We start from the raw sequence: 21,291 nt of genomic DNA on the forward strand, positions 1-21,291 counted from the left end.
CCTTCCCCTTCTCCCCCCACGCCCGTGTCCACATGTCTGTTCTCTATGTCTGCGTCTCTGTTTATGACTATTTTAATGGGGAATTTGGAGGAGCTGTAGAAGGATCCTGCAACACCCTTTTGGGGGTAGACATTTGGTTTTTAGTTCCCAAGAGACGAGACCACAGAGAGGCTTGGTGGTGGGGCTGGCAGGAAGAAAGGTGCGTCTGTGTGTGGGCGTTTAGATAAGGTAGGAGCCCTAACGTGATTTCTTACTGGGAAGGATTTGAATGGTTAGAAGATAGGATTACCATGCTGTTTAGCTCAGAAGTGTGGTTATTTTTAAACCTCAGAAAGTAGTCTGGGGGGCTGTGATGGGCAAATGGTCATCTCCTTCTCTTGTCTTTCTCTCTCCATCCCCTCCAGTTTCCAGTTGCCCAGACTGAACTGCCAGTATTTTCCTTTGAAAATAGTACCAATTCTTAATTCTGTGTAGCGTTTAGGAGGGTAGCAACTTAAATTAAAGAAGTCTGGAGTTCTGTGTTGTCCTAGCCGTGTGGCCTTGCGCAGGTCATTTGTATACTCTCTCCTGGATTAAATGAGAGGCCTGGACCAGACGAGCCGTAGGGATCCTTCCAGGTGTAACATTTTATTATTTCTGGTTCCAGCATCACCAAGACTCTCAGAACAGTGGTGGATGAGGAGAGAAAACCTTTGTAGTAGTTAGGGTTCAGGAGAATTTCTTTCTCTCTTTTCATGCACTTTTCTTCCTGTTCTTCTCTAGTATCTTGTTTGTGTGACAAGTAGAATGAAATCTGGGGATATGACGGCCAGCTGTCTGCTAACTTGAGTAGGACCACAGAGGGGCTTTCTCTGAAAGACTATGGGTTTTAATTCAGAGCTGGACTTTTGTGAATTGCTGCAGTCACCAGTCTGTTGCTGGAAGGAAGGAGCCCTCTTGACTCTAGGGTAGCTCCTGAGGCAGGACTGTGTGTTGATGGTAGTTCCTGCTCAGTCAGCACAGAAATTTCCTTTCAGTAGTCAGAAGTTTCTTGTATATTATGGACCTGGAGTATGTTTATTTTGCCACCAGTTACATTTGGATTTTTGGTTACTGTGACTTCAGTAGCTTGTCTATCAGAAAGCTTTGGAGAAGTTGAGAAAAAGATTACTTTTCCACTAGTCCGATGGAGACCATCACACTGTGTGACCATCCTGGAAACCTAGACTTTGATTGTTAATGCACTGTCATCACTTCTAGACTAATACAGTTCTCATTATGCTCAAGTCCTCATTCGAAAAACCCTTTGTCAGATCTAATTCTTCTCCTGTGTTTTATTCATAGCAGAGATCCATCAGATGTGCAGTGATTAGTGGCCCCCTGCTTGTTTGGAGATAGGGTGTCTGGGGCACAGGTGTAAAGTTTCACTTCCAGCTAGTTAGGTGGTCTCAGCATTGGACTGTTCTCATGGGGGAACAAATAGGGTTTTCCCTGTTGACTGTTTTCTAAAGCAAAATGATTTAACATCAATTTATTCCCTTTTGCCACTGAGACAGTTTGGGTTCAGTCATGAAATTTTTGAGTATAAACACTCCTGAAGACTTCTCTAGGACTCGTTCAAAGAAGTCCAAACAGCTGTTGTCAGAGCTGAGAAGACGATACGAGAAGTCAGTTCTTGGCAGCTGGCAGGCATTTTGGCTCTCGTGAGCCCTCATAGGTTTCCTCAGACTCATATCTAAAATATATTTTAACAATGGCTGTTCAGAGACTTCCCTGGCAGTCCAGTGGTTAGGACTCAGCACTTTCACTGTGTTCCACAGTTGGGGAACTGAGATCCTGCAAGCTGCGTGGAAGGGCCAAAAAAAATCCAAAAAGCCCTAAAACAACAATGACTGTTTATTGCAGTCTACATGGGACACTGTCCGTCTGTGGAAATAAATAGCTATCCTTAACACATGGAAAGCTACATAATATAGTTAGAACAAAGTTGCCTGCTTATTAATACATGGTTTACATTGAAATTTTTTGTGTTTTTGGACAGATGATATATTCATAAATTCATAGTGTAAAATTCAAAAGGAGATACATATCTAGAAGTGATCCCTGTATGTGACCACTGTTAGCATTTCTTGTAAATCCTTCTAGAGGTGATAGTGCTGTGTTTCATGTTATGAGTGGTAGCATAGCAGACAGTTCTAGAGATGAGAAAAAGGATGGAATCTCTCTTGGGCTTCCCAGGTGGTACAGTAATAAAGAATCTGCCTGCCAGTGCAGGAGATGCAGGTTTGATCCTTGGGTTGGAAAGATCTCCTGGAGAAGAGAATGGCAACCCACTCCAGTATTCTTACCTGGAGAATCCCTTGGACAAAGGAGCCTGGCAGGCTACAGTCCATAGGGTCACAGAGTGTTGGACACAACAGAGTGACTGAGCACACACATACTCTCTCTTATTCTACCTTGTATTTAAATTTTTATAAATATTTGTAGACGTCAGAAGGTTATATTTTTCCTGAAAATAGTGTAGTTAGCTTTCTCTTAATAGTCATGTTAACTATCAATCTATTTCCCTATTTGAAAGTTCTTGGTAATTGTCATTGCCGTCTTCACAGTAAGCCTGTATGATAGCTCTTGACTTCTTAAAAACTGGTACACGTTTATACCACATTTGTACATCAACTGATAGAATTCAACAAATAAAACACAAAAGGAGATTTTATTCCAAGTACATCAAGAATGCTTCTCTGTGTTTAAAAAAATGAGGGTTCAAGTGTTAAAAATAAATTTGATGTTTTTAAGTTCCAATTGAAGGAACCTAGTCAGTAGTCTCTATTGACAACCAGAACTGAGAAATTTGGAAGCTGTGGGGGAGTCAAGGTGGGTTCCATAAAGGAGAGAAAACTGGATGGGAAAAGGATAAAGCTGATGTCAAAGCAGAAAAGAGGGCAGGTAACTCTTGGATCTTGCTGCTTCTCCAGTGCCTGGTCTCTGCTGCATTTCCTAGTCTGAAACCTTGAATCAGTGAATCTCCCTTTTGTACTTGGGCTGCCCAAGGTGGATTTCTGTTACTTGTAACCATTCTGCCTACTTGACTAAAGGCAAAATAATCAAATAAACACAGTCCCATAAAATCAAAGAAAAAAACAAATCTGAATGATCTCCCTGGTATGCCATATTTTAAAAAATTAATTGATATATTTATTTTGGCTGTGCTAGGTCTTTGTCGCTGTGCATGGGCTTTCCCTAGTTGTGGCAAGCAGGGGCTACTCTGGTTGCAGTGCAGGAGCTTCTCATTGTGGTAACTTCTCTTGTTGTGGAGCGCAGGCTCTAGAGCTTCAGTTGCAGCTCATGGGCTTAGTAGTTGCAGATCACAACTTAGGGGTGGCTTAGTTGCCTGGCAACACGTGGAATCTTCCGGGACCAGGGATTGAACCCATGTCCCCTGCATTGGCAGGTGGATTCTTAACTGCTGGACCCCCAGCGAAGTCCTGTTTTGCCACACTGAAATTGTTACAGTGATTGTATACATTGTTAACCGACATGATCAGGTAAGCGGGCTTCTATAGCCTGAGTCCATTGGATCTCCCAGAAGATCCAATCAATCCATCCTAAAGGTGATCAGTCCTGGGTGTTTATTGGAAGGACTGATGTTGAAGCTGAAACTCCAATACTTTGGCCACCTCATGCGAAGAGTTGACTCATTGGAAAAGACCCTAATGCTGGGAAGGATTGGGGGCAGGAGGAGAAGGGGATGACAGACGATGAGATGGTTGGATGGCATCACTGACTCGATGGACATGGGTTTGGGTAAACTCCGGGAGTTGGTGATGGACAGGGAGGCCTGGCGTGCTGCAATTCGTGGGATCGCAAAGAGTCGGACACGACTGAGCGACTGAACTGAACTGATAGCCTGAGTCCAGAGACCAGGTACCCTCTGAACACTGCCACTGCAACCGAATTCCCTGACAGAGCAGGGGGTGAGGCGGTCACCCTTGTTCTCATCTCAGAGGAGACGGTGACTCTCATTCTCATATAGAAGAGCCTTAGCTTATGTCACCTGCTTAAACTTAACACACAGCTCCAAGGTGACAGAGCCTTGATTCCAGTTCAGGTCTGAATGACTCCAGGCTGTGTACTTTAGACTGCTAGGTATGCGTTAATTTTTATTTTTGAATATTTTTTGGCCATGCCGCGTGGCTTGAAGGATTTTAGTTCCCCAATCAGGGATTGAACCAGGGCCCTCAGCAGTGAAATCATGGAGTCCAACCACGACACCACCAGGCATGACTCCCCTAGGCATGCTTTTATTTATTTATTTTTAAAATTTTAATTAAAAAATATTATTTATTTGGCTGTGCAGGGTCTTAGTTGCAGCATGCGGGATCTTTCAGTTGCAGGATCTTTAGCTGCAGCGTGCAAACTCTTAGTTGTGGCATGTGGAATCTAATTCCCTGATCAGGGGTCGAACCCGGGCCCCCTGCATTGAGAGTGCAGAGTCTTACCCACTGGACCACCAGGAACATCTCTGAGCATGCTTTTTTTTTTAATTAATTAATTTATGGTTGCACTGGGTCTTTATTGCTGCATGTGGGCTCTCTCTAGTTGCCATGAGGGGAGGGCTACTCTTTGGTGCAGTGAGCCGGCTTCTCACTTTGGTAGTTCTCTTGCAGAGAACAGGCTCTAGGGCACCTGGGCTTCAGTAGTTGAGGCCTGTGGGCTCAGTAGTTGTGGCACACAGGCTCAGTTGCTCCATGGCTTGTGGGATTTTCCCGGACCAGGGATTGAACCTGTGTCTCCTGCACTGATAGGCAGATTCTTTCCCACTGAGCCACCAGGGAAGCCATAGGCATGCTTTTAAAATGTACTTTTCACATAGAGCCAGTCTTCCTAGTTTGACCCATTTTTGTGGCAACTATATGTGAATTTCCACAAACCTGGGCTCCCTAGCTATTCAAGCCCACCTAGATCTAGGTTCCTGAAATAGGGTTCCACAGCTTCGTGGTCCATTTAGGGAGGACAGTTAAGCTCTACAGGGCTAACCTCGTAGGCTTGTCTGATCTTCACTTTATTTTCATCATCCTCAGAAATGTGGACCTGAGAGAGTATTTGTCTGAAGAAGTGCAGGCAGTGCACAAAAATACCACCTACGACCTCATCGCCAACATTGTACACGATGGCAAACCCTCCGAGGGCTCCTACCGGATCCACGTGCTCCATCACGTGAGTAGGGCTGACTTCTCACCGTGCAGAGTGGCAGAAGCTGGTGGTGTTCCCTTGGCCTTTTGGAAGGCAGCTCCTTTCAGTTTGCTCTTTCTTGTCCTTGACTTTGGGATTCTGTGAGAAACAGAGTTGTCAGTGACCAGTTTAAAGCAACTGTTCTCAATTTTGGCTGCCCATGGGACTTTCCTGGGGGCGGGTTTTAGACTGCTGAAGCCTGGGCCATCCCAGACCAGTTACGTGAAAATTGTAATTTGTGCCTGTTGATTTTCCACTGGGGCAGAGGTCAGAGATGCTGTTGAATATCTTCCAGTGCACAGGCAGCCCCCACAACAACGAGTTTTCTGGTCCAAAATGTTGGCGTTAAGACTTGATTAGATTATCTGGAGGTGAGAATCAGGCATCTTGATGGTTTTAAAATTCTCAGATTTCCAGCGTGTAGCCAAGATTGAGAAGCACTGTCCTAGACTAGCACCTGCCACCTGAAGTGCCTTGGATCCACAGCATTGACATCACATGAGAACTCGTTAGAAATCATAGAATCTCAGACCCCTCGCATACCTCCTAAATCACAGTCTACCTGTTAATAAGACCCTCTGAAGGGTATGAAATTAAAGTTTACAAAGCACTGGTAGAGAGGTTCCCTTTCAGCTAAAAAAAAATTTGTGAATTTGCTGAAAATGGGGGAAACATGTGCTTAGGATATATTTGGTATCATACAGATTACTGGCACAAATTGTTCTAACTTGATGAGTCTTCTGAGAATCTGAGTTTAATAATAACCAGCTTCTATCTATCAAGCACTTGGCCATGTGCTAGATAGTATGCCACCTACTTCATGTATGTTCATCTTGTTTATATCCCTAAAACACACTTCCAAGACAGGTGTTAATACCATCTTTTTACAAGTGAAGAACCTAGCTTAGAGTTGGCGTAACTGATCTGAAGTTAGCAGAGTTGACATTTGAACCTGGATACTCGGTTTCACTGTGTTCTTATTAACCAGTCCTCGCACCAGGAATAGGGGTTTTCATTATGGGATCCCGAGCTTTTGTTGTGTATCCTATTTGAACTACTAGAATATCCAGAATAACTGGAATATATCTGTCTTTGGCGTTTCTTGAAAGTTTGGATGGATGAGGCAGGTGAGCTTCCAGAAGTATCTCTGCCATAATCTAGCAACCTCTTTTCCTCTTTGTTTATAGAAGCATGAAATGAGGTAGATTTTGCTATATTTGCAGCACTGCCTCTTAGGCCAAAGGAAACAGGTTAGTATGAGGGACAGTGTCCACCAAGGAGTCTTTCTGTCCAGCTCTTGCCATGTCCTCTGGGGGGGAGGTGGGAATGTCCATTTTTGGTTAATGCTGCACCTTCTAAGTGAACGTGTTGATCCGTCACTTCGGAGCAGCAAGGGGACATCTCAGGTGAGCAGTAGGGGCTTTCTCTTCTTTCTCTGTGTTGTCCTCCTAGTCTCTTCCTAAAAGACGAACAGTGTTTGGGACTCCACTGTGCTTTAAGGAGTCCTCAGCAGGACTTGTTTGTCAAGATCAACACCCTAAAAGCTCTTGACACTGAATGATGCCCAGCAGAGGCCTTGCACTTTCTTACTTATAACTCTTGCTGGGTGATGGTCTAGTGACTGTTCTGACTTTTCTAGCTTTTGGCTGCATCTCTTTCCCTCTAAAACTCTGTTGGTTTCCGGGAGCAGGCTGACCTAGCCCTTCATACTCCTTGCAGGGGACAGGCAAATGGTATGAATTACAGGACCTCCAGGTGACCGACATCCTTCCCCAGATGATCACACTGTCGGAGGCTTACATTCAGGTGGGTTGGCTTTACTCGATGAGCGTGGAGGTGATGGGGTGTGGGGGCTGGTGAGAGGAGTGTTGTGGGTGAAGGCAGGGAGTGGGACTGAGTTAGCTTGGGTGCCTTTCGACATGTCAGTGGGGAGTGAGACTGGGCCAGGAGTGATCTTCAGTGAAGAGGAGGACAGGAAAGCATGGATGAGTTATGAGTGAGCAAGGAGGTTCTCTGTGTGCGGTCAACCAGGTCAGTTTTGGAAGTGTGGGGTCTGATTTCAAGGAGGAAGAGCTCAGAATCATCCGGAGTCGTCTCTGAAGCCCTCCCCAGTTCCCTGGGCAAAGTCAGCACTCTTTGTGACCCCACAGCACTGTCCCATGTCTATGGAGCAGCAGCTGTATGTTTTAACTGTCTTCTCCACTGTGTTGGGAGTTCATGGAGCTGAGGGGCTCTATCTCCTCTTTCTTCTTTTTTTTTTTTAATTTTTATTTTTTGGCCACACTGTGCAGCATATGGGATATTATTTCCCCAACCAGGCATCGAACCCATGCCCTCTGCAGTGGAAGCGCAGAGTCTTAACCACTGGAACTCCAAGGAAGTCCCGCTGTCTCCTCTTTCTAATTGTCCTTGTCCCTGCAGAGAAGGAAGACTGAGGCTAAGAAAACGCCACAGCTTCATAAAAAAGGAGAGAGACACTGCGTGTTCCAGGGAGAACTCTTTCCTTGGTGACTTTGTCTAAAGTTGGAGGCCTGACTGTTAGTCCTTTTTCAGAAAAGGAGTTTGGAATGGGAAGAGAAGGATGGGTAGAAAAGTGAAAATTAAATGAAAGGGATTTTCTGAAAGATTATGAGTTAGTTTTAGGGGACTTAGCAAATACACAGTTGGGGTGATAATTTGCTCATTTCCTAGCACAGATTTAGGTGCGTGATAAATATTTGTGGATGGAACACAGGCTCCTAAGTATCTATTGTATTCATTTCTTACAGATTTGGAAGAGGCGAGATAATGATGAAACCAACCAGCAGGGGGCATGAAGGAAGCATTTAGAACTTTGCTCCCAGGGGCTTTGGCTAACATCCGTCTGAGCACAGGTGGATGGCACAAGCCCCTGAGCCAGCCCTGTGTTCTGGTTCTCACCAGAGCATCAGTGGTCCATCTGCCTCGGATGGCTTCGTGCTGTCACTCAGCTGGTCTTTGATCACTTACAGCAGATTGATGCCCCTTTCTCCTCCCTGGCTAGCTCCCTTCTAGCAGGCCAGAACTCTTTTACAGATGTATGTAATTTATTTCCAAATAGCCAAGAATAGCTAAAGGACTAGATGGGTTTCTCTGAAGCATCAAAGCCTCAGGATTATAGGATTTAGAGCTTGAAGCCAGTAACACCCTTCTTCCATCATAGGTAGATGTTTTCCTGTGGTCCTCTTCATTTCTTGATATGTGTTTGGGGATGCATTAAATGTTTTCCTACTTTTAAACCAGCCTCTTGTTTCATATCATTCCCTTGGGCTTCTGCCTAAGGGGGGGATTAAAAAAAAAAGTCCTCACAAACTGTCTCCCCTATGATCTTTCATCTGGTGGACTTCACACTTGTCTCTTCCTGTCAGCCTGTGGGTGGTGTCTCAGTTAGGATACATCCATCTCTAAGTAAGACAGTATCTGACTAAAAGAGATAAATCACTATCAGTCTTAACTGGAACTCTGGAAGTGGGCAGTTTCAGCCTGCAATTCAGGGCTCCGTGAGGAAGGACAGAGGCAAGGAGGGAAGAAGGGTGTCTGACCACAGTACAGTTCTGAGAACGTCTCAGCCAGGCCAGCAGGGAGCTCGGAGCGCAGAAACATCAAGCAGAAGTGGTTTTCGGTCAAGCTTACTCATTGATTAGGAGCTGCCTGGAGGAAGTGTGGCCTGGGCCTGGGCACTGTTGCAGACCTGAAGATACAAGCGATCTGGAGATACAAGTGTGGGTGGCGGTCAGTCAGCTGCAGCAAGCTCTCTATGTGGCAGGTCGGAGCCGTGCACCTCGGGCTGCCATTCTTTGCTTCTAGGACACAGTAGAGTCATCCCTTGGTATCCTGGGGACCTTGGTTCCAGGACACCCCTAGACGCCAAATTCTGAGGAGGCTCAAGTCCCTTCTATAAAATGGTATAGTGTTTACACATAACCTACGCACAACCTGCAGTCTACTTTACGTCACCTCTAGATTACTTATGATGCCTAATACAATGTAACTGCTAGGTAAATAGTTATCAGGCATATGGCAAATTCAAGTGTTGCTTTTTGGAAACTTCTGGAATTTTTTTGCCCTGAGTATTTTCAATCTGAGGTTGGTTGAATCCACAGGTGCCGAACCTGCCGATGTGGGGGACCAACTGCACCGTCTTTGTTTTCCTCCACCTCTTACAGCTCCAACAACGCTTTGCAGGTTCACCAGGCCCTCTCTTCTCACTGTTTACTTTTTCCCTGGGCCATTTCAGCTATGTCTGCGGCTTTATTTACCAATTTAAGGGAGATGATCCCAGTCTTTTCTTTTTTTCTTTTTGGCTGCACCTCACGGCATGTGGAACTTCCCTGACCTGGGATCTAACCCATGCCTTCTGTAGTGGAAGCATGGAGTCTTAACCAGTGGAGTACCAGGGAACTCCAGATGGCTGTACTCTTAATCTTAAAGTAAGTGTAAAGTGAAAGTCGTTCAGTCATGTCCGACTTTTTGCAACCCCATGGACTGTAGTCCTCTAGGCTCCTCTGTCCATGCAGTTCTCCAGGCCAGAATATCGGAGTGGGTAGCCATTTCTTTCTCCAGGAGATCTTCCTGACTCAGGGATTGAACCCAGGGCTCCCGCATTGCAGTTGGATTCTTCACTGTCTGAGCCAGCATTGAAAGCCACTCTTAACCTTAGATTCCACTAAATTCTTGAACTTGGGAGCCAATTGCCTAATTGGTATATTTTGGGTGTCTTAAAGTCAGCTCAAGCTCAACATTGTTCAAAACTGAGCTTGTAAGTTTTCTCAATCGTGACCCCTTTCTGAAAGTCTCTGTGTAGGTGAAGGGTTCCCCTGTTCATCTAGTCTATAAACTGGATATTTTCCCAGGAATCATCCTCCGTCTACTCCTACTTCCCTTGTCTAATCCATTACGAAGTCTTATCTTTTACTTTGTGTCTCTTGAATCTCCCCACTTTCTGTTTTTCTCAGTTTAGTCACAACTATGGAGAAGGAAATGGCAACCCACTCCAGTATTCTTTCCTAGAGAATCCTGTGGACAGAGGAGCCTGGTGGGCTGCTGTCCATAGGGTTGCGCAGAGTCGAACACGACTGAAGTGACAACATGCATGCATGCATGCATACATGCATTGGAGAGGGAAATGGCAACCCACTCCAGTATTCTTGCCTGGAGAATCCCATGGACAGAGGAGCCTGGTGGGCTGCCATCTATGGGGTCGCATAGAATTGGACACAACTGAAGTGACAGCAGCAGCAGCAGCAGTCACAGCAAGTCCCAGCTTAATCTAGGTCCAATCAGGAGAGAGAAACAGTGTAAAAACTTGATCAAGGGGAAGTTTGATTTCAGGAATTATTAACTGTAATGGGACTGGAGTAATGAAGAATTGGCTAGAAATAAGAGAATAGGGCTTCACAGGTGGGGCTAGTGGTAAAGAACCCTCCTGCCAATGAAAAGACATAAGAGATGCGGGTCCTATCCCTGGGTCAGGAAGAGCCCTTGGAGGAGGGCATGGCAACCCATTCCAGTATTCTTGCCTGGAGAAGTCCATGGACAGAGGAGCCTGGTGGGCTACAGTCCATAGGGTTGCAAAGAGTTGGACACGACTGAAGTGACTTAGTATGCACCACAAAAGAATGGGAATAGCGGATAGAAGGAATAGCTACTGCCCCTAGGGGTGACATGGAGGGTCCAAGGCTGAAATCCAGACTTTGCTGAAAATCTGTCCACTGGAACCTGTCAGGAATGCTCTCTTTAGTACACTAAGGGAAGCTGTTTACAACGAGGCTTCTTGCTGTGCTACCGAACTGCTTGGGGAGGAGGTACGTGCCCGGTGAAGCTGCTGGCTGCTGCTGGCTGCTGTGTACCACAAGATCCAGGCACTGGAGACTCTTTGAGCACAGCAAGAGCCTGCTGCTGAGAAAGCTGCGCATGATGCCTGCAAGGGAGCCCACTGGAACCAGGAAGCCAAGCCTTTTCTTCCTGTGCTGTGTCTCCACCACCCTCTCCTGACAGAGCCTCAGTGGCAGCTGGGGGGGAAATCTAAAGGCTCCAGTCCATTCACAAAGCAGACAAAAGGGGTGTATTTGGAGCTGAGGGCCACTACATTGATAAGTGGCCCAGCCCATCCCTTTGATGACTCAACCACCGTATGTGCTTTGGCACACCCTTGAACTCACATACTACTACCACCGCAACGAAGAAGACAATTGTCTTTATGCCTTACAAAAACAGCTGCCCTTCCTACAAGAGAACAGTTATCAACCTTTCTCAAACTGAGATGCAGCTCCAAGAGTCATGTATCTGTTGATAGTTATATATTTGTTGTTGTTCAGTCACTAAGTCACCTCCGACTCTTTGCGAACCCATGAACTGCAGCATGCCAGGCTCCTCTGGCCTCCGCTATCTCCCGAGTTTGCTTGAATTCATGTCCATCGAGTCAGTGATGCTATCTAACCATTTCATCCTCTGCTGCCCCCTTCTCCTTTTGCCTTCAATCTTTCCATTCCCTCCTCCAGTGGACCACATTTTATCAGAACTCTTCACTATGACTCATCTGTCTTGGGTGGCCCTGCGTCGCATGGCTCATAGCTTCAATGAGTTATGCAAGCCCCTTCGCCCCACCAAGGCTGTGATCCATGAAGGGGCTAGTTATATATATTACTCCACAAATCAGTCACAGCCACACTGAATATTATGTTCCCTAAAGACTTTGGTTGTAGAGTTAACAAGATAACTTAAAAATGGGAAGAAGAGAAAAAATGGTTAGTACATACAGATTATCATGTACATGTAACAAGCAAATAGAAAATGAGCAAAGCTACTTAGAGTCCTCATTTCTGTAAGTGGTCACAATGCCATGATTGATACCAATGCTTGCTTCTTCCACACACCTCTGTGTTTACTCTGCTCTTAGTTCAAACCGCAGCTATTCAGGTTATTTACCTGGTGCAATGACCGGAATCATCAGTCTCTAAGGGCCTGGCTCCTTAATCATCCGGCCCAACCCCCATTTTGCTTGCTGTAGTTTTTCATTAACCTTTGCTATTGGACATGGGCTTCCCTGGTGTTTTAGTGGTAAAGAATTCGCCTGCCAATGCAGGAGACTCCAGTCAATCCCTGGGTTGGGAAGATCCCCTGGAGAAGGAAATGGCAACCCACTCCTGTATTTTTGCCTGGGAAATCCCATGGGGAGAGGAGCCTGGTGGGTTACAGTCCATGGGGTTGCAAAGAGTTGGACATGACTTAGCAATTGAGCATGCAGGCACATTAAACATAGTCCATCTTGCCTCCGTTGTGTAGAAGCAACCCAGTTTCCCTTTGGTAATCAGGATCAGTCATTCAGACAAATACAGATTACACTCTCCCACTGTACTCCCCCCACCCCCTGGCCACCTGTTGGTTCACTAGCATAAAGAGCTCAAAATGTCCAGGTGGCCGTCTCCCAATTCAGTGGAACCATTGTGTGTTCTAGTGGGAGAATTCCTTCTTTGGGAACTAAGATCCCCTAACCAGTGGGGCTTTCAATTGTTGGGACTGGAAGCAAAAGTTCAGTGAGAAGTCTATTAGGAGCAGTAGAGGAGTCACTCTGACATCCACCTATTTTCTAGGCCCATGTATTAATATTTTGGCTACGGGGGAAAGAACACCATACAGTGGTCTCTGATTCAAAGCACGTATTACATCCTGTTAAACAAGCACTGTGGTACTATAACTTTTTTGTTTTAGGGCTTATTTGCTCATTTATTTTTAATTGGCCATGCTGCGTGGCTTGTGGGATCTTAGTTCCACAACCAGGGATTGAACGCAGACTTTTGGCAGTGAAAGCACCAAGTCCTAAACCACTGGACCGAGAGGCAATTCTCTAGTGATTCTTTCAATTAGGCTACCCACTTTCAGATGATGACGTGTATGTGGTAAGTCCAGTTAATCCTATGGGTATGAGTCCATTGCTGCGCTTGCTTTGTTATAAAGAAGAATTCTTTGATCACATACAATGCTGTGTGGAATGTCATGATGATAAGGCATTCTGAGAGTCCATAGATGGTGGTGCTGGTAGAAACAAGGGCAGGGAAGGTAAATCCGTATCCAAAACACATTTCTATTCCTCTGAGGTTGGACCTCTGCTTCGATAATGGAAGATGGTAATCAGCCTGGCACCAGGTGGCTGGCCAATCCCCGTAAGGAATAGTGGCCATACTGGGCACTCAGTGTTAATCGCTGGACTTGCAAATTAGATCCAGATCTGCGGACCTAGACAGCATATTAAAAAGCTGAGATATCACTTCCCCAATAAAGGTCAGGATAGTCAAAGCTATAGTTTTTCCAGTAGTCATGTACTCACAGTAGTCATGTGAAAGATGGACCATAAAGAAGGCTAAGCACTGAAGAGTTGATGCTTTCGAACTGTGGTGCTGGAGAAGACTCTTGAGAGTCCCTTGGACTGCAAGGAGATCAAACCAATCAATCTTGAAGTCAACCCTGAATATTCATTGGAAGGGCTGTTGCTGAAGCTGAAGCTCCAATGATTTGGCCACCTGATGTGAAGAACTGACTCATTGGAAAAGACCCTGATGTTGGGAAAGAAAGATTGAGGGCAGGAGGAGAAGGGGACAACAGAGGATGAGATGGTTGGATGGCATCATCGACTCAATGGACATGGGTTTGAGCAAAGTCTGGGAGATGGTGAGGGACAGGGAAGCCTGGTGTGCTGCAGTCCATGAGGTCGCAAAGAGCTGGACACAACTGAGTGACTGAACAATACAAGTATTGTTGAGCCCATGCGTAGTCTCTGTCCCTGCCACCATAGCTCATGAGGTCATTGAGTAAGTGCTAGGGGCGGCTGGAGGAAGAAACTGCTGGTGACATCCACAAAGCATCTCATTTGTGTACCCCTGACTATTAAGGATCTCTAACGCAGCAGATGCCTTTTGGTAAGCATTCATATGGAACACATCTATTATTGTGAATAGTCTTATTCAAGTTGTCCATCCATATACCTCTTCCCCAGCCTTCTTTTTCACTAATGTTACAATCCTGTAATTGTAATTCCTGATCATCCAGCCAAATCATTGGCAAATGCCTCTGAGTTAGTCTAGATCTGTTCTTCTGGCCATCTCACACTCCAAACAGTGAATAACCAAATACACTGCTTGAGGTTGTGGCCACTAGAGGATTTTCCTTTATTTCTGTCTTTCAGTGTCACCCTGAGTGGGGATGAAGTGCTACAACTGTCCGCTTACTGGTTGTGCCAGCGTAATGTAGAAATCCATCCATAAACCTGGCTTGAGTTTTGTCTTTTCTTGGCCAACTGACCTGAAAGAACACCCCAGGAGGCAATGCAAGAGGAGTTATGTCACAGGAATCTGCTCAAGGACTTCTCTGGTGGCTCAGTGGATAAGAATCCGCCTGCCAATGGAGGGGACATGGGTTTGATCCCTGGTCCGGGAAGATTCCACGTGCTGTCGGGCAACTAAGCCTGTGCACCACAGCTGCAAAGCCTGGGCACCCTAGAGCCTGTACTCTGCAACAAGAGAAGCTACCATAGTGAGAAGCCTGTGCAACAGCAATGAAGACCAGCGCAGAAAGATTTTTTTTAAAAAAGGGATCTTCTCATGTTCACTTGGGCCTTTGGCCCTGTCTGAGCTTGGTCTTGTGTGCTAGGTCCACTTAATGGTAGGTTGCAGCTGTACATGCCCAGCGTGGCAAGGTGTCAGACGGCAGCCAGTTTATGAGGGGAGGGCCAGGCTACGTGGCCACTTGATGTCTTATTGTTGGGTGCTCCATCTCTACCACTTGCCGTAAACTATTTCTTAAAGGAGAGTAAGTATTTGCAGAAGAGAGCATAGCCTTGCTCCAAAATCCTGGAATTCTGCACTGTGATTCTCCCACTGGTCTTTGCTGGAGGTTCCATACAACATTCCTGCTTGCCATGGACACTTCAAGATATCATAGATTTCCTGGGTAATAAGGTCCAAGTAGTAGAGTATCTTTTCTGCCACCTAAATTTACTGCAGAATCTTCTCTTTTTCTGGTCTCCATGGAGCTACAGTTACATAGCTGCAAGTGACTCCTAGATCGATCAAAGTAGCACGCTCAAATGTGATATATGTTGTCTCCAAAACTCAAAAATCCTACTAAATTACCTGTGTGTGTATCTGTGTGTTAGGTCATATGAGGTACAGCACCTTTGTGGAGCTACTTTGCATGCTTTCAACCACTGACCCCAGGAAACTTCACTGAGGTGACCAGTCCCTGAATTGTATTGGAGTTAAATCCCATTCTCTTGTTTGTGTGTGTCTTTTTTTTTAATTTTATTTTTAATTGGAGGATAATTGCTTTACAATATTGTGTTGGTTTCTGCCATTGTGTATGTCTCACTAAGACATTTAAAAATACTTGATATGGGATGGTTGAGAATCCACCTGCCAATGTAGGGGACATGGATTCGATCCCCGGTCTGGTAATATTCCATATGGGACACCTAATCTCTTGAGCTGAAACTGTTGAGCCCACCTGCCACAACTACTGGTCTACGTTCTAGAGACCATGCTGTTCACCGCAACTAGAGAGTAGCCCCTGCTCGCCACAACTAGAGAAAGCCTGTGTGCAGCCATGAAGACCCAGTACAGCCAAAAATAAATAAAATTGAAATAAATAATAAAATACTTGATACTTCCTGCTTGTTGGACCTTATGACATCCAATGTCATCAATATAGTGGACTACTGTTAAGTATTTTTGTGAGATGTCAAGATGATCAAGATGTCTATAGACTTTTGATGATAGAGAGTGGGAGAAATGACATCGTTCTTATGCAAAAATGTGAAGATATACTGTTGGCCCTACCAGGGAGAAGCACATGACTTCTGAGGACCTTTATAAACTAGCGTGGAGAATGAGGCATACAAAGTGGCAGAGGCTGTGCCGTATCAGTAAAGATGCTAGATCAGTAGATATGCAGTATCAGTAAAGATGCTGCTGTGTCAGTAAAGATGCTGATACGTCTGGGGCAACATCTTCCACTGGAGTCTACATCTGATTAAGTTTATGATTGTCTGAAGTTACTCCCTAAGATCCATGTGACTTCTGCACAGGCCCTCTGCCACTATCATTCTTGTCTAAGCTACTGCCAAATTTCTCCCCACATGCACTTTAGTCAGGGTAATCTTTTAAAGCACAAGTCTAACTGAATCATTTCTTCCCCACACCCTGATCTCCCTCTTAAGACACTTCTTGGCTTTTACAATACAGACTGAAATCCTTAGCCTCTCTAGTCTCACCTCTTGGGACTTTTTTCCTGATCTTGATTCCCAGACTCACTGGCTTTAATTCTGTCATTCAAATGTACCACCAGATACCAGGCCTTTGTGCCATCTGCTTCCTCTACATGGGGCGCTCTCTCTTTTTGCCACTCTTTCACCTCTCTTGCTCTCGTGTCTGCTCAATACCATGCATAGCTCTAACTCATGGCACATGAAGTTTCCCATTTTGTTTTCTGTGATTCTGCGATTAATGTCTGTGTCCTCAACTAGACTCTAACTTCCAAAAAAGCAGACAGAAACTGTATCTTTTGTGCCTAGTCATAGGTGGCTCAGACTGTAAAGAATCTGCCTTTGATGCAGAAAGACCTGGATTTGACTCCTGAGTCAGGAAGATCCCCTGGAGAAGGGAAATGGCTACCCGCTCCAGTTTTCTTCCCTGGAGAATTCTGTGGACAGAGGAGCCTGGTGGACTACAATCCATGGGGTCACAAAGAGTCAGACATGACTAAGAACACTTTCACTTTCTAGGGAAATGCTTGACACCTTGGAGTCAATGACTAGTAGTGTCTATTAAGCAAATGGCATAGTGCAGAGTCTATGTTCTCTGTAGCCTTCTTTTGCACAGATGATTTTTTTTTTGTCTCTTTACACCCCTCCCAAGATGTTGATGAGATGGTTGAATGGCATCACCGACTCAACGGACATGAGTTTGAGCAAGCTCCAGGAGATACTGAAGGACAAGGAAGCCTGGGGTGCTGCAGTCCATGGGGTCACAAAGAGTCGGACATAACTTAGCAACTGAACAACAACAGCAACAAAGGTGTTGACAATAGATGCAGTTGTCTGAAATGTTGGGGACCCCTGTTTAGGCTGACTGTCATGTCCTGTGTGCAGTAGCTTGCGGTCCTTTGTGGGTGATATGTGACTGGCTTCCACCACTACTGTCTGAACTGGGGTCTGGGCTCATGTGTCTTTACAGCTGTGATTTCAGCAGATGCTTCTTGTTTGGAGACCTCAAACTCTGGCCAGTCAGAATTGCAGATGGGAAAGAAGTGAAATCCATGCTTTCTTAGCTGGATGTCAACAACATGTGGAAAACACATCCCAAATTTGAAAGATCTATACTAGGGAAAAATTTGCAGTGTATGGGACAGTAAATAAATAAATATACCTGATATATTTTTACTGGCAAGACAATAAAAAGAACATTCCAGTGTAAAATCAGGCAAGGGACTTCCCTGGTGGCGCAGTGGATAAGAATCTGCTTGCCATATAGGGGACATGGGTTTGATCCCTGGTCTGGGAAGATCCCACATGTTACAGAGCTACTAAGCCCGTGCACCATAACCACTGAGCCTGTGCTCTAGAGCCCATGAGCCACAACTACTGAAGCCCTGTGCTCTGGAACAAGAGAAGCCACCACAGTGAGAAGCCTGTGCACAGCAACAAAGAGTAGCCCCTGCACACAGCAACTGGAGAGAGCAAGTGGAATCAACGAAGACCCAGCGCAGCCAAAAATTAATTAATTAATTAAAATCAGGCCAAAAACCCAAATAGGCATTTCGTGAAAGATAAAATATAAATGGCCAAAAAGCATGCTAAAAATAGTTTACTTAGTAACCAAAGAAATGCAAATTAGAATAACTAGAGGTCTTTTAAACTTTAGCAAAGATTTGAAAGATTGCTAATATCCAGGGGTTGATGAGAGTGGTAAAAAGGCACTTATTTACTGTTGAGGCAGAAATTGGTATGGCTGGCACAGAGCCAGATTGATAATACAGACTATATTAGAAGTAAAGATGTACATGGTTTTTGTCACCAGACTTTCATGTCTTGGAATTGATTCTAAGGAAGTAATTGGACTGGTAAACAAAGATACTACTGCCAGGATTTTTATTCTTCACAACATTGTCAATAATAGTTGTTTTAAAAAACAAGGAGCTTTGTCAAGAAAAAAAGCATGGAGCAGTTAGCAGGGATGATAGGTATCTATATTTATTAACATGGAAAGATTTTTTTTTAATTTAAAAAATTGTTTACTTTCCTTGATTGATGTATAGTTGATTTACAATGTTGTGCTAGTTTCAGGTGAGCAGCAAAGTAATTCATACACACACACACACACACGCACACACAAACACACACACACATATACTCTTTCATATTTCCATTCTAGGTTATTATAAGATATTGAATATAGTTCCCTGTACTATATAGTAGGTCTTTGTTGTTAATTTTGTAGGAAATATTATTTTAAATGAACAAAACAGTGTGTATAGGATATCCCCATATTTGTAAATCTGTTATATCTATCTTTGCACGTGTGGAGAAAGGTTTGGAATAATATGTTTTATATGTTATAAATGTTATAATGATTGTGTTATAGATTTAAAACTTCAGTTATTAAGCAGGGGGACATAACCATAATTGTCTTTATTTCTCTATAACTGAACTCATTTTGGCTTGTAAGTTCCTCATACTTAATATTTCCATTTGAAAACAACCCAGTCCCTTCTTGTTTAAAATGCAGCTAGCTCATCTTGGGTGACTAACCACTGAGCCCTCCTTTTGTTTCCCCTGAGATTGGTTGACAGATTACACTGTCTTGAGGAGAAATGTTGGCAACTGTGCTCTCCTGGGCCCTCCAGGTCCCCTCCCCCAAGTGTCACTCATCTTGCCTATCTTTACTATCTAGTGTTGGCTGCACAAGTATGACTTCTAATCCTCTCCAGGTCCTTGAAACTTTCACTGCTTTGTCGCCAACCGTTGCCTCTTGTGAGCCCACCCATCTGTTAGAAATTAGAAAAAAAGCATAGAGCCCATCCTGATGGCCTCTGGGCTGTGGGGTGTGCTTGCTCTTCCGTATCAAGTCAAAGATGATGACATCTGCCCCATCACTTCATGGCAAATAGGTGGGGAAACAATGGAAACAGTGACAGATTTTATTTTCTTGGGCTCTAAAATCACTGCAGATGATGACTGCAGCCATGAAATTAAAAGACACTTGCTCCTTGGAAGAAAAGCTATGACCAATCTAGACAGCATATTAAAAAGCAGCGACATTACTTTGCCGATAAAGGTCCATCTAGTCAAAGCTATGGTTTTTCCAGTAATCATGTATGGATGTGAGTGTTGGACCATAAAGAAAACTGAGCACTGAAGAATTGATGCTTTTGAATGGTGGTGTTGGATAAGACTCTTTAGAGTCTCTTGGACTGCAAGGACATCAAGCCAGTCAATCCTTAAAGAAATCAGTCCTGAATGTTCATTGGAAGGACTGATGCTGAAGCTGAAACTCCAATACTCTGGCCACCTGATGTGAAGAGCCAACTCATTGAAAAAGACCTTGATGCTGGGAAAGATTGAAGGCACGAGGAGAAGGGAGCGACAGAGGATGAGATGATTGGTTGGCATCACCTCATGAGTTTGAGCAGGCTCCTGAAGTTGGAATTGATTCTAAGGAAATAATTGGACTGGTAAACAAAGATGTTACTGCCAGGATTTTTATTCTTCACAACATTGTTGATAATAATTGCTTTAAAAATCAAAAAGGTTTTATCAAGAAAAAAAGCATGGAGCAATTAGCAGTGATGTGTTGGAGTTGATGATGGACAGGGAAGTGTGGCATGCTACAGTCCATGGGGTTGCAAAGAGTCAGACATGACTGAGCAACTAAATTGAACTGACTGACTGAGGGGCTCCCTCTGAGGTGGCCCCCAAGCCCTCCTACCTAGGTCCCTCCCAGAGTCCACTCTGATGTGTCCTCCCCAGGCCATACCCTGGCAACTGAAGAACAAGCTCCCCATGCACTGAGGCCCTAACCCCTCCTGGGGCTTCTCCTTCCCACATTCTTTTGGGAGTGCAGGATGCTGAACACATCTCAGGGACTCCCTCGTCTCAGCTGTAGGTTCTTCCTTCCAATTCTCTCCTCCCACAGCTGATCAGCTCCTGATCTTTTTTTTTTTTTTTAAAACATTTATTTATTTGGCTGCATTAGGTCTTAGTTGTGGCACGTGGGATTTTCATTGCATCATGTGGGATCTTTCATCGTGGCACATAGGCTCCAGAGCATGTGGGCTCAGTAGCTGCAGTGTACAGGCTTAGTTGCTCCATGGCACGTGAGATCTTAGTTCCCCGACCAGGGGGTTGAACCTGCATCCCCTGAATTGCAAGGCAGATTTTTAACCACTGGGCCACCAGGGAAGTCCCAGTTCCTGACCTTTTGAATGAAGCCTCCTCTTTGGCTATCAGGAGCTCATTCTTATGCTTACTTTCAGGGTTAACAGTTAATGCCTCCTCTCCTCCAGGCTGCAGATCTTCATCTTCCCAACCAAGCTTTTTTCAAAATGTAAAACACTCTTTGTCTCAGAGAGCTTGAACTTGTAATTAAAGTGATGGCTTTCAAGACAAAGGTCTGCTATAGATTTACAAAAAAACTTCTTTAAAACTTCCAATTCTGAGGCCAAGGGTGTGTGTCCAACATCCCTGCCCCAACAGCAGGTTGTATAATAAGCTTTCCGTGCTTGAACAGTGGAGCCATTCAGGGTAGAGCCAAAGTGTAGTCAGATGGACTGAAAAAGTCTGTAGTTCAGGGGCAAAGTCTCCATCCACTATAGCTCTCTTCTGGGACTGGTAGGATTGTGGGTGATTTCTACTCTTTTTTCATCTGCAGTTTCTGAATTTGCTACAATAAACGTGTGGTTATTGTTCAGTCGCTAAGTCGTGTCTGACTCTTTGCGTCCCCATGAACTGCAGCACACCAGGCTTCCCTGTCCTTCACTATATCCCTGAGTTTGCTCAGACTCATGTCTGTTGAG

General features: G+C 44.8%; 1 protein-coding gene and 1 long non-coding RNA gene across 2 annotated transcripts in view; both read left to right on the forward strand.

The window, feature by feature from the left end:
- USP39 (ubiquitin specific peptidase 39) overlaps positions 1-8,468 on the forward strand; it is a 38,756-nt gene extending 30,288 nt beyond the window's left edge. The window contains exons 11-13 of the mRNA XM_081596955.1: positions 5,061-5,196; positions 6,931-7,017; positions 7,980-8,468. Of these exons, the coding sequence (XP_081453081.1) occupies positions 5,061-5,196; positions 6,931-7,017; positions 7,980-8,027 (271 nt within the window). The 3' untranslated portion in view covers positions 8,028-8,468. The remainder of the gene's footprint in view (positions 1-5,060; positions 5,197-6,930; positions 7,018-7,979) is intronic.
- Positions 8,469-12,332: 3,864 nt separating this feature from the next.
- On the forward strand, positions 12,333-17,688 carry LOC145547453 (uncharacterized). Its single transcript, XR_014083839.1, has 2 exons — positions 12,333-14,144; positions 14,411-17,688. It is a non-coding gene; the product is annotated as an uncharacterized LOC145547453 (long non-coding RNA).
- Positions 17,689-21,291: the final 3,603 nt, after the last annotated feature.

The sequence above is a fragment of the Giraffa tippelskirchi genome, chromosome 4 (genome assembly GCF_054371585.1).
Source record: "Giraffa tippelskirchi isolate mGirTip1 chromosome 4, T2T-mGirTip1v1.2.pri, whole genome shotgun sequence".
Classification (NCBI taxonomy): Eukaryota; Metazoa; Chordata; class Mammalia; order Artiodactyla; family Giraffidae; genus Giraffa; species Giraffa tippelskirchi.